The 12,131-nt window shown below is 41.1% G+C and overlaps 1 protein-coding gene across 5 annotated transcripts in view; it reads left to right on the top strand.

The window, feature by feature from the left end:
• Positions 1 to 12,131, top strand: part of ODAD2 (outer dynein arm docking complex subunit 2) — a 174,919-nt gene that overhangs the window by 49,026 nt on the left and 113,762 nt on the right. For all 5 annotated transcript variants that reach the window (XM_088844043.1, XM_055430171.2, XM_088844042.1 and 2 more), the window contains one exon: positions 162 to 309. In XM_088844043.1, coding sequence (XP_088700169.1) covers positions 162 to 309 — 148 coding nt within the window. The remainder of the gene's footprint in view (positions 1 to 161; positions 310 to 12,131) is intronic.

The raw sequence follows: 12,131 nt of genomic DNA, 5'->3' as shown, positions 1-12,131 counted from the left end.
TTGCACCATAGCAATAATATTGAAATGCACCTGCTATAAAGGCACATGTAGCAAAGATCTTCCACAATTCAGATGGTGTTGGTATCTTATCCATAGCTTATGTATCAAAGTATGTTGCTGAAATAGTAACAAACATACTTATTATATGTTGTTGTTCCTAGTAAGAGTATTGAAAAGATTGAGGAAATTATTAGTGACAGCTCCTCAGAAAGTGAGGAAGATGAAGAACAACCTGATCATCGTCAGGAAACAAATGCAGATTTGCCATCGGAATATTGGCAAATTCAGAAGCTGGTGAAATATTTGAAGGTGAGAGAGAAACCTTTTATACTGTATTTGCAATGTTTATTTTAAATTTTTTCCCAATAATATATTTTCTGCTTTCAAGTTTATTATATATTTCTTTCAAGTAAGGGTAGTAGCTATCCCTATTATTATTTAAGTGTGCACATGGGAAGGTCTTATTACTCTGAGGATAGTGAGATTTGTCCTCATGGAGCAGTTGGGCTGCCTGGTACCAGCCCTCTCCCCTAGGTGGGGAGAAGGCAGTGGACCATGGCAGCCATCAGATATTGTGACTTACACTGTTGTGTCACTAGCAGTATGGCATGATGGAAAGAGCAAGGGGTTTTGAAGTTGGACTTAGACTGAATTCTAGGTTGTGTCGCTAACTATCTGTGACTGTTGAAAAGTATGGTTTGCAGCCTTAATCTTCCCGACCCATGGAGTAAAATTAGTAATATCCACTCTAGGATTGTTTTAAGGATTGAGAAAACACACTTGAAAGTTGTGGTGTGGTGTCTGATACATTGTAGGTACTTAAAATATGTATTGGTCTGTTTTTGCTACTCTCTTAAGTGAGATGCCATGTGTAAACATTTTGTAATAATAAATAAATGACCCATATAATATTGTATTTAAGTCCTCAAATAAGGATGGGGCAAGTGAACCGTGAACTCCCAGATGTTCAAGCAGGTTTTAGAAAAGGCAGAGGCACCAGAGATCAAATTGCCAACATCCGCTGGATCATGGAGAAAGCAAGAGAGTTCCAGAAAAACATCTATTTCTGCTTCATTGACTATGCCAAAGCCTTTGACTGTGTGGATCACAATAAACTGTGGAACATTCTGAAAGAGATGGGAATCCCAGACCACCTGACCTGCCTCTTGAGAAACCTGTATGCAGGTCAGGAAGCAACAGTCAGAACTGTACATGAAACAACAGACTGGTTCCAAATAGGAAAAGGAGTGCGTCAAGGCTGTATATTGTCACCTTGCTTATTTAACTTATATGCAGGGTACATCATGAGGAACGCTGGGCTGGAAGAAGCAGAAGCTGGAATCAAGATTGCCGGGAGAAATATCAATAATCTCAGATATGCAGATGACACTACCCTTATGGCAGAAAGTGAAGAGGAACTCAAAAGCCTCTTGTTGAAAGTGAAAGAGGAGAATGAAAAGGTTGGCTTGAAGCTCAACATTCAGAAAACAAAGATCATGGCATCTGGTCCCATCACTTCCTGGGAAATAGATGGAAAAACAGTGGAAACAGTGTCAGACTTTATTTTTTTGGGCTCCAAAATCACTGCAGATGCTGATTGCAGCCATGAAATTAAAAGACGCTTACTCCTTGGAAGGAAAGTTATGACCAACCTTGATAGTATATTAAAAAGCAGAGACATTACTTTGCCAACAAAGGTCCATCTAGTCAAGGCTATGGTTTTTCCTGTGGTCATGTATGGATGTGAGAGTTGGACTGTGAAGAAAGCTGATCGCCGAAGAATTGATGCTTTTGAACTGTGGTGTTGGAGAAGACTCTTCAGAGTCCCTTGTACCACCAGGAGATCCAACCAGTCCATTCTAAGGGAGATCAATGCTGGATGTTCATTGGAAGGGCTGATGCTAAAGCTGAAACTGCAATACTTTGGCCACCTCATGCGACGAGTTGACTCACTGGAAAAGACTCTGATGCTGGGAAAGGTTGGGGGTGGGAGGAGAAGGGGACGACTGAGAGTGAGATGGCTGGATGGCATCACTGACTCTGTGGATATGAGTTTGAGTGAACTCCGGGATTTGGTGATGGACAGGGAGGCCTGGCGTGCTGTGATTCATGGGGTCGCGGAGAGTCGGACACGACTGAGTGAGTGAACTGAACTGAACTGAACTGAAGGAAAATGATTTGCTCAAACCCAGATCAATGTTAATTTCTGATGTCGGACAGTGAATCTTGGTAATAGCTAGGCCCTGTCTAAAGTTACCATCCAGAAGTCCTTGTGAAAACAACACTCTGACTTACCTCAGCTTATCCTCCTGCATTTGCTAGTCTTTGCATATTTAAAGAAATTTACATGACTTCTAAATTACTAAAGGGTACTTTTCTGTACCTTTGAGGTCATCCCAAGCTGACAGCTCAAACAGCCTATATGCACATTTTCATGAATTCAGAAAAGCTCCTCCCTGCCGCCAGGTGAGCAGTCTGGTAGGTATAAGTAAGCTAAAAAAGTTTTTCCTAAAAGAAAAATATGTCCACTTCCTCTGTTGGCATCATCTCAGCTGCAATTCTAAGCACGTCTCAGAAAATTCTCTTATGTTTTCCTGAATTCTGAGAATAATTAGTCAAGAAATTGGGAAAATGGGAAATTAGAATTAAAGTTGACAGTTAAGGTTTGATAATCTTCCTGAAGGCATGACGGGTTCAAAGGAATCCACTGACGTCGTGGAGAGCAGGACAAGCTGATTATCTTAGTAATCATTCTAGTGTTTGTGGCTGTCAAAGCAACGCACTGTGCACATTAGATATACCGAGGATTCCCAATGTACCAGGGTCCCCTGTATCAGTCCGTGGCCTGTTAGCAACTGGGCACACAGCAGGAGGTGAGTAGCAGGCTAGTGAGTGAAGCTTCATCTGTATTTACGGCAGCTCCCCATCGCTTGCATTACCACCTGAGCTATGCCACCTGTCAGGTCAGTGGCAGCACTAGATTCTCATAGAAGCGCGACCCCTACTGTGAACATTGCATGTGAGGAGTCCAGGTTACATGCTTCATATGAGAATCATTCAAAAGCATCGCCTTCCTGGTCCATGGAAAAACTGTTTTCCATGAAACTGGTCCCTGGTGCTAAAAAGGTTGGGGACTGCTGAGATATACAATTATATTTGCCAGTTATCCCTCAGTAAAGTTTAGAAAAAGGAAATTCTGGCAGCAGAATCAAAGGTGAAGATAGACATTTCCAGGCATCAGGACAGGAGCCAGTGAGAGAAAAGTGGTCCCAGCCCAGGTGGTCAGCCTCACTTATTGCCGTGCTCTGAATATGTACGTGCAGGATGGCAAGTCATTCTTGCAAAAATAAATGGTACATTTATATGCATCATATCCTTTACACAAATCCTATTAGTGGTGTTCTAAGAAATAACAAATTTGTGGAGCAAAATAAGTCATTAAATGTGAAATTTTGACCTGTGATTCTTGTAGCCTTGCCGAACTTGCTGGAAATCTGAATGGTAAGTCATTTGGATGTACTCGGACACTTTTTCAGTGTTTAAATATTCACTGTATTGTATATATTGTGTATTACAATTTGTTCTTTGCAAGTAATTTAACAGAGGAGATGCAAAGTGAGGAAGATGTGAATGTGGGTTGTGCAACAATCCATCATGATACCAGAAACTGATCTAAAATCTGAATTAGCGAACAATCTGATTAGCTAATGATAATTAGCAAACTATTTAACCTCAATGGTTAAATTGGAATCAGGGCTAGCAGATAAAACATTTTCATCATTGAAAAAGAAAATGAGGGTATACGAAGCAAACCCTAATGCACACCTTGGCTCTGCTTTTGGAAGCTCCTTAACAATTTGACTGATGTCAATGCAAAATGAAAGAAAAAAATTTTTAACATCTGGCATATTTGTACTGAAATAAAAATGAAGACTTTAGGATAGGACAATTGATGCTTTGCTTTGTGTATTTTAAAATTATATTTTAAGAATATCTTATAAATGATAAATATTTTACTTTTTTCTTTCAACTTTTTTAAATAGCTTTTATTTAGCATTTATTTTGTGTGATATTCCCTCTTCTAGTGTTTACTGTTATCAAATATCAGGTGGAGATCACTTTTACATGTCATTGTAATACGTATAGTTTTTTTTTCCTTACAAAAAAACCTCTGAAATTTTTAGCGTTTCTATCACAAAAAAGTCTTGTGGTTTATTACAGAAATAGTTTACCATTATAGTCATCTTTACTATTTCCGTCCGTTCCGTTCCGTCGCTCAGTCGTGTCCGACTCTTTGCGACCCCGTGGACTATAGCCTACGCAGGCTTCTCCGTCCATGGGATTCTCCAGGCAAGAATACTGGAGTGGGTTACCGTTTCCTTCTCCAGAGGATCTTATTTAGTTGCATGTAAATAAAATTTAGCAACGCATATGAAATAACATGATTTCAGGAATTCCTGAGCACTGCTGGGAATTCCAATTTCTTATTCTGGAATCTGGAAGATTCACATTTGCTGGGAATTTGGAAGCAGTCTTGTGGAGCACAGGCTGACGTTTCAGTCCCACAGTTCTGCCCCCACCTTGGCAGGAGTCTTTGTGTACAAACCACCTAATCAGCACAGTGGCCAGTCCTGCAGGCAGGGCAGTCATGTGCAGACTCTGGAGACCCTCCTGACCTTTCCTGAGTCACAGAGCCACCCATGGCCTCTACGCACAGGGAGTGTGTTATCTGAGGACACTCTGGCCACAGAGATCTCTGCCGCCACCACTTGAGTCAGACAGGCACTGGGGCTTGGACACGGCCTCTGGAAGAAGATTTGGAAGAGCCCCTGGTGTTTATGCATAGAATTTGGGTCTGTTAACTTTTTTTCATTAGTCAAAGGAGATAAAGAGTCCAAACAGCAGAAGCATCAGCCAGACCAGCAGGCAGAATAATGGAGCAGTTAGAGACACGACCTTCAATGTCAACAAGCCTTCAACTGAGTTGGGCTTCCACCGCCTACTATCTCAGCAGCCTTGGGGGTGCTGGCCATCCTCTGTAAGCTTTGGTCTCCTAATTGTTCCAGATGGCAAGATAAAAGATCTCACCTTTTAGGATTATTATTACTATTAGGTGAGATCTAACACATCTAAGTGCTTTAGTGTGAAGGGCTCAGCCCCTGTTAGCAATGATAATTCTTTCTATTGCACATTATTATTATAAACAATGTAAGCTGGGGAGTCTAATGACCCGCACAGATGGTCTTCGGCTTTTGCTTTAAGATTCTGGTAACCAATAAAAGGAAGAAATACAGTAAGTTCATACAGTGAGGGACTCTTTCCATCATAAGGTAAAAACCACTCCCTTGCCAATGAGTGTAACTGATCCTGTTGCTAAGAACAGAAAGAATTTCCTCCCCAAGGACATAAGGGGGCAGACCATGGGTCGGTGGTGCCCCACGTCCTCCACAGTATCCTCCTCATGAATACTGCTAAGAGTGTCTCATTATTGAGTCGCTAGCTTGCATTTTTAGACTATTTGGGATAAATGCATATAGTGGTGGATCAAAAAGAGATCCTCTGTTGTGCTCCCAGAACAGCTCAGGAAAGCGTGTATTGATGAAGTGCTACTCAAACTCACACAAGTTACCCCTCAGTAACTCGTGTGCAAATGTGATACTTTTGGCCAGACAGTAAATGGCTTGAAATTATTATAGTTCCCCACAGGTAAATATTCTTAACATAGGCAATAAAAGAAAAAAGTATATCTACAAAAGCTTTCAGGATTTTCATCACAGATAAATGTTTTCCTGTGGAGACACAGAAGGATATGAAAAATCTAGGAAGTGAAAATTTGAGTGTCTCTAGGTAATCTCGAAAGAAACCTGATACTGTAATTTACAAAATTATGGAGATCAATCCTGGATGTTCATTGGAGGGACTGATGCTAAAGCTGAAATTGCAATACTTTGGCCACCTCATGCGACGAGTTGACTCACTGGAAAAGACTCTGATGCTGGGAAAGGTTGGGGGCGAGAGGAGAAGGGGACGACGGAGAATGAGATGGCTGGATGGCATCACCGACTCTGTGGACATGAGTTTGAGTGTACTCCGGGAGTTGGTGATGGATAGGGAGGCCTGGCGTGCTGTGGTTCATGGGGTCGCGAGAGTCGAACACGACTGAGCGACTGAACTGAACTGAACTGAACTGAGACTTCATCCAGCAGAGAAAAGTTCATGTTGACCTGACTCTTCACTTACCATTTTCCAAGTACAGCAATGTCTGTGATTGTTGAAAAAGTTTTGATGAGTTCATTAATACCCAAACAAGTCAATGAGTGATACAGCTTAGTGTTTATCCAGAGCTATGAGCTCAGATCTTGGCACATGATAAAGGGACTAAGTCTTTAATAATTTGGCTTTGACACATGTCCATTTCAACTTGCACATTTTACATCTGTGTATATTCTTTTAATCTGGAGTTTTAGAACAAAATTTAATTTTTAAACTAATGGATACATTGCATTTTTATTCACCAACCTTCCAATGTCTTTTCCCCCACATCACTGATGACTCTGGGCTTCAATTCTAAATGAAGTAATAAGCTCCTTATTTAGCTACCTTCTGTACTTATCTTCTAACAGCTTGTCTGTCTCATTAACTACAGCTGATTAATTTCATTTCTGAATCTTGCAGGATGTCTTCAAGTGAGCACAGGCTTGTCTCTCCATCTTTTGCTCAGGAGGGACAGTGACAAAATGAGGTTCCTAAGGGGCCAGACCATCCTTCACTCTCAGCTCCTTGAGAATAGTGCTGTTCCCTCTGCCGTTGGTGTCTTTCTCCACCTTCTCTTGCTCCCCCTTCTCCTCCCTTTCATGCTCCCTTCTCCTTGGAGACGTATTGTTTCCTTGCCACATTTGTATGAATACTATCTTCTCCCCATTCATGGTTGCTTCAAAATCTTGCAACGGAAATATTTTGCTATATATGAGTATCAGTGGTTGGGGGAGACAGTTGTTAAGGTCTATACGAGTTGACTCGCTGGAAAAGACTCTGATGCTGGGAGGGATTGCGGGCAGGAGGAGAAGGGGACAACAGAGAATGAGATGGCTGGATGGCATCACCTACTCGATGGACATGAGTTTGAGTGAACTCCGGGAGTTGGTGATGGACAGGAAGGCCTGGCGTGCTGTGATTCATGGGGTTGCAAAGAGTCGGACACGACTGAGCGACTGAACTGAACTGATACCCCACACTAACACTCTAAAAATACAGCAAGTTTTACTCATTTCTAAATCAGAAATGTATTGAACACCTTTGTGAGATAGGCGAGTTGGGGGATTTGTTGTTGTGGCTTGGAAATGTGGATTTCTTCATCACAAATATTCTAATATTATTAATATAAGTAGGTACTCTTTGGGCTTCCCAGGTGGTGCGAGTAGTAAAGAACCCACCTGCCAATGCCAGAGATGTAAAAGATGAGGGTTTGATCCCTGGGTTGGGCAGTTCCCCTGGAGGAGGGCACAGCAACTCACTCCAGGATTCTCGAGAATCCCATCTGGGGATTCTGGGGAGCCTGGCAGACTACAGTCCATAGGGTCACAAAGAATCAGATATGACTGAAGTGACTTAGCACACATGAGTGCAGGTACTCTTTAGTAACATGATACAAAATGTTAAAAGATCATAATTTAAGTAGATCTACATTTCATACACCTTAGTGCAGCAGTCCCTAGCCTTTTTGGCATCAGGGAAGGGTTTCGTGGAAGACAGTTTTTCTATGAACCAGGAATGGGAGGATGGTTTTGGGATGATTTAAGCACATTGAATTTATTGTGTACTATTTCTATTATTAGTACATCAGCTCCACCTCAGATCATGAGGCATTAGATTTCAGAGCTTGGGGACCTCTGCCTTGGTGTAAGTATCCTTAAAACTGAAGAATGAATTTCTGGATCCAGAGTTGAAAGCCTGTTGAAATCCATTTCTTTGTGGGTTGAAGGTGGTTTGGATATGGAATTTAAAACTATAGGGTTGGGAAATTCAAGAGAACATAGAGGAGACTAGAAAATGGTTGGTGAACTTCTAGACAGCTGGAAGGGATCTCAGAGGCTGGGTCTAGAATCCTGCTTTATCTACCCTGTGGACATTTTGGAGGGATGTCATTTGAGGATAAGACCTCTGCCCCCGTAGCCCCAGGCTCATCTGGGATGACATTAGCAAGCAGATTTGGAGCCCTACTGGGAAGTGCTTTGTTCCTCTGGATTTATTCTTGAGTACTTGCTGCCCTAATGGAGGAATCCAGGGTGTGTTCCCCAGGGCCAGTTCCCCAGGTGTAACTCCTCCCTGCATGATGACTGTTTCTGCACCTGAGAGTTTGATCCAAGTCCACCCTGGGGAAGCAGGCAGGTAAAAGCATTGCTTTAAAAAGCTGAGTTCAGCAGCTGGTGGTTTGCAAAATGAATCCCAGTGGAAAGACCAGAAGCCAGTGACCTGTGGCCCTGATGGAGAGTGCTGGGGCTTTGGAATGGGGTAGTGTTCTTGGAAGCAGCCAGGAAAGGGCCAAGAGAGAAGGCAGGCCAGTTTCTCAGGAGGGTCTGGGGTGGTGCAGATTAAGTTTGGAGAGAGTGAAATATCCAAATAGAAAGGTCCATACGGTAGTTGGAAATAAAGGATTGACTCTCCAATTATTCGTTAGAAATGGGGTTACCTTTTTGGTAGAGGAATGAAAGGCTTAGGAAAATGTGGAGCGGATGGGCCTGTTTGTGTCTTTTTATTCATGATTGAACATGACCTCTTAACAAGCTAATCAGAAGCTATAGAGCTTGAATTAGTATATACAACTAACACAGTGTTTATAAATCAAAATATTTATGTTAAATGGCAGCCTTTAAATATTAATTTGCCACCTTATAAGCAGATTGCTTTTTTGTTGTTGTTTTTTTTAATCTTAAAGTAACATTTGGGGACTTCCCTAGCCGTCCAGTGGTTAAGATTTCGCCTTCCAATGCAGGAGGTGTGGGTTTGATTCCTTGTCAGAGAGTTAGGATCCTGCATTGCCTTGTGGCCAAAAAACCAAAACATAAACAGTATTGTAACAAATTCAATAAGGATTTTTAAAATGGTCCACATTAAAAAAAAAAAACCTTTAAAAAAGGGGTAACATTTTATTTGGTAATTTTATGCAACCAGTTAGTGGATTAAAAAGATTAATTAAAGGAAGACAAAAAATTAAAGTTGGAAGCAATAAGAGAAAAAATGTTTATTTTAAAGTCATTTTCCCTTCAATTGATAACTCCTACATGTTAACACTGTGAAGAGCTAGATATATGAAGGCTGGGGAAAGAAGGGCTTTTTAAATTCAGAAATGTGGTATCAGCCTAGAGTATGATGGTGGGGCAAACTTTGTTCCCAAGTTCTAGAAGGGTGACCATGGCATCTGATCACTGGTCACTCAGCAGAGAGTGGCTGGCGTGGACTGCTGAGTGACAGCTTATGATCATGGTGAGGCATCACATATTAACCCTCTCCCACCATCCATGATGTGTTGGTGACAGCTAGTGATTAATTTATTTATTCTATGTGATTAAACTTGTGTTGGTTTCACCTTTCACATGAGCCAAGGATCTTGCTGGTTCTTCTTCTGTTATGTATCCACAAGCTCAGAATCCTCAGGCCATGAGATGTGAAGATACATGGTGGTTCCCCTAGCTCAGCAGTGACAAGGACTCTACTTCAGGGCAACATCTATTAATAGAGGATGTCACATCAGAAATCCCAGGAGGCTTCTGAAGAGACTTCCCAGGCTTCTTCCCTGGAATGTTTCGATTTCCTCTCTGGAGGAGTATTCTTGGCAAAGACATTTTCAGACTTGAAAACCTTTGTTAAAGACTACATTTGTGGGGCTCAGTTCCTGCATGATCTTCCACGAATTGATTAAGACACACACATAGACATACATCCACACATACATGACCTTCATTGGTTAGAGAGTTCTCCTAAGTGAAAGCTGGGAGTTATATGGTTTTTCATCAGAGGAATTTTGATGTACTTTGCGTCAATTACAGTTAATTAAATTCCTTTCCCATTACTTGGTTTTGGGGATGGAGTGGCAGATAGTGTGATCCCTGTTTCATTGGTGGAAAAGTTGAGAAATACTTCACTCCAGGCCACACAGAAGGTGGCTGTGGGCCGGGAAGGCATCCAGGGTCTATGGTTATTGCTCGTTGCCTGGTTGCTCTGTCCCTCTGTCCAGAAGCTCAGAGCCCAGGGGACCCAAAGGCCTCACTGTTGAACACTCCTATTTTTTCTCCTGTTTGGTTTTTTTTCACTCTGAGTAAGTGACTAGTTACGCATGGACTACTTCTGCACAAAGGAATTCAGTGTTCATTTTTGGGAGGCAGTATCAGAGTGCACTACGTTTTTACTTAAAGAGATGGAAAAGAATGTGACAGTGCAGTGTTATTATTATTAAAAAGAACCTTCCAAAAATGGAAAACAGTGGTCACTGCTTATGCATCCAGATAAACTCCAGTAGTGGAGAAGGAAAATTAGTACCACTTTCCTGAGAAACATGCTTTAAGTTAATACATATGTTTTGACACTGTTATGAGTTGATTTTAAAAATAGTCTCCAAGGTGAAAAGAGTGGGAGGACTTTAAAAAAAGTTACTTGATAGTCATCAGAAGATATTTCAATTCTATTTTCTAATGAAATTCTTACTCAGCAGAGTCTGCATTTACATTTTCTTAAATAGTGTGAAGTGGAAGTGTTAGTCGCTCAGTTGTATACAACTCTTTGCAACTGTATGAACTGCAGCCTGCCAGACTCCTCTGTCCATGGGGCTCTCTAGGCGAGAATACCTTCCCTACTCAGGATCGAACCTTGGTCTCTTGCATTGCAGGCAGATTCATTACTGTCTGAGCCACCAAAGAAGTCCCTAAATAGTGTAGTGTAAGAATTTTACTTATTCAGATTGAGATGTGTGTGACTTGTATAATGCCCACTAAGAAAGGATTAGTCATCTTTTATTTTTATAGCAGAAGAGACAGTGGAAGTGGTGAAGGGGCCTCACCCTCTGAGCTCTACATATACAACTAACTTGTTTTCAGTTTTTGAGCTTTAAACTTGCTTTGCCTCCGGGCAATCATAAATAAAAAAGAGTGGAGAAAAAGCAAAGATAACTATATGGGTATGGTAACTACACCATTGAATCATAACCATGTATATGGCCCCTAGTTCACATTATGCAATCACATCCACTTAACTACTGAAAAATGACAATATGAAAAATCTCTAGAGAGGTCTCTTAAGGTTTAACTCTATTCATTCTTTCAAGAACACATACCACTAAGTAGTCCAGCTAGAACATAATTAGAGCATACACACTGCCATCTAGCAATTCATATGATTTTTGATTAGAAAGAATATTGATATCTAAGGCAGTTTCGTGTAATGATCTGAAAATGTAAGAGATCTGTTCAGGGAATTTGCTGACTGATGTGTTTGCAACAACAATATTTTTTATTCCTCAAAGCATGCCTCCAACCCAAAGTTATTTGAGAAGCTAAATAGAGAAAAGAAGTTTTTGTCTAGTTCCCGATTTATGTACTCCAGTGGATTGCTTCACTTTTTTGGGTTAAAAACACATGTTACAGAAGTTTGAATGCTGAAGAATTTCTAAGTGTAGGGGTTGAGGAGTAAGAGGTACCAAATTTGGTATAAATGATGTTTCATTTCACATATGTCTAGAAATCCTCTGTCCCTTTTTCATCCACTAGCCTTTGAGCTTCCTGCTGGCAGGGGCTGTGGATCCTAATCCAGCTGTTGGTCTGGCTGGCAATGCCCTGCTGATACTTCCGTGACACACAGAGCCTCGTGGAGGCTTGTGTTCCTCTTCTGGTCCATCCTTTGTCTCCTCTGTATTTAGAATATTATAAAATAGCACATTGATATATGCTCATTGTACCTATTCAAGCCATGCAAAAGATTAAAAGTGAACGCCCTCCAGATGTTTGTGTATATACATACACATATGTAACTTTTATACATAAAATGAAGTCAGACTATGATTCTACATTGTACCTTTTGTGTCAGTATTTCATACTATGTCTTGGTGATCTTTCATATCTACCTTACTACTTTTAATTGCT

Source organism: Moschus berezovskii, chromosome 15, assembly GCF_049115385.1.
Source record: "Moschus berezovskii isolate FMDL1 chromosome 15, NW_MosBer_1.0, whole genome shotgun sequence".
NCBI classification, from domain to species: Eukaryota; Metazoa; Chordata; class Mammalia; order Artiodactyla; family Moschidae; genus Moschus; species Moschus berezovskii.
This window is presented reverse-complemented; position numbering and strand designations above follow the sequence as displayed.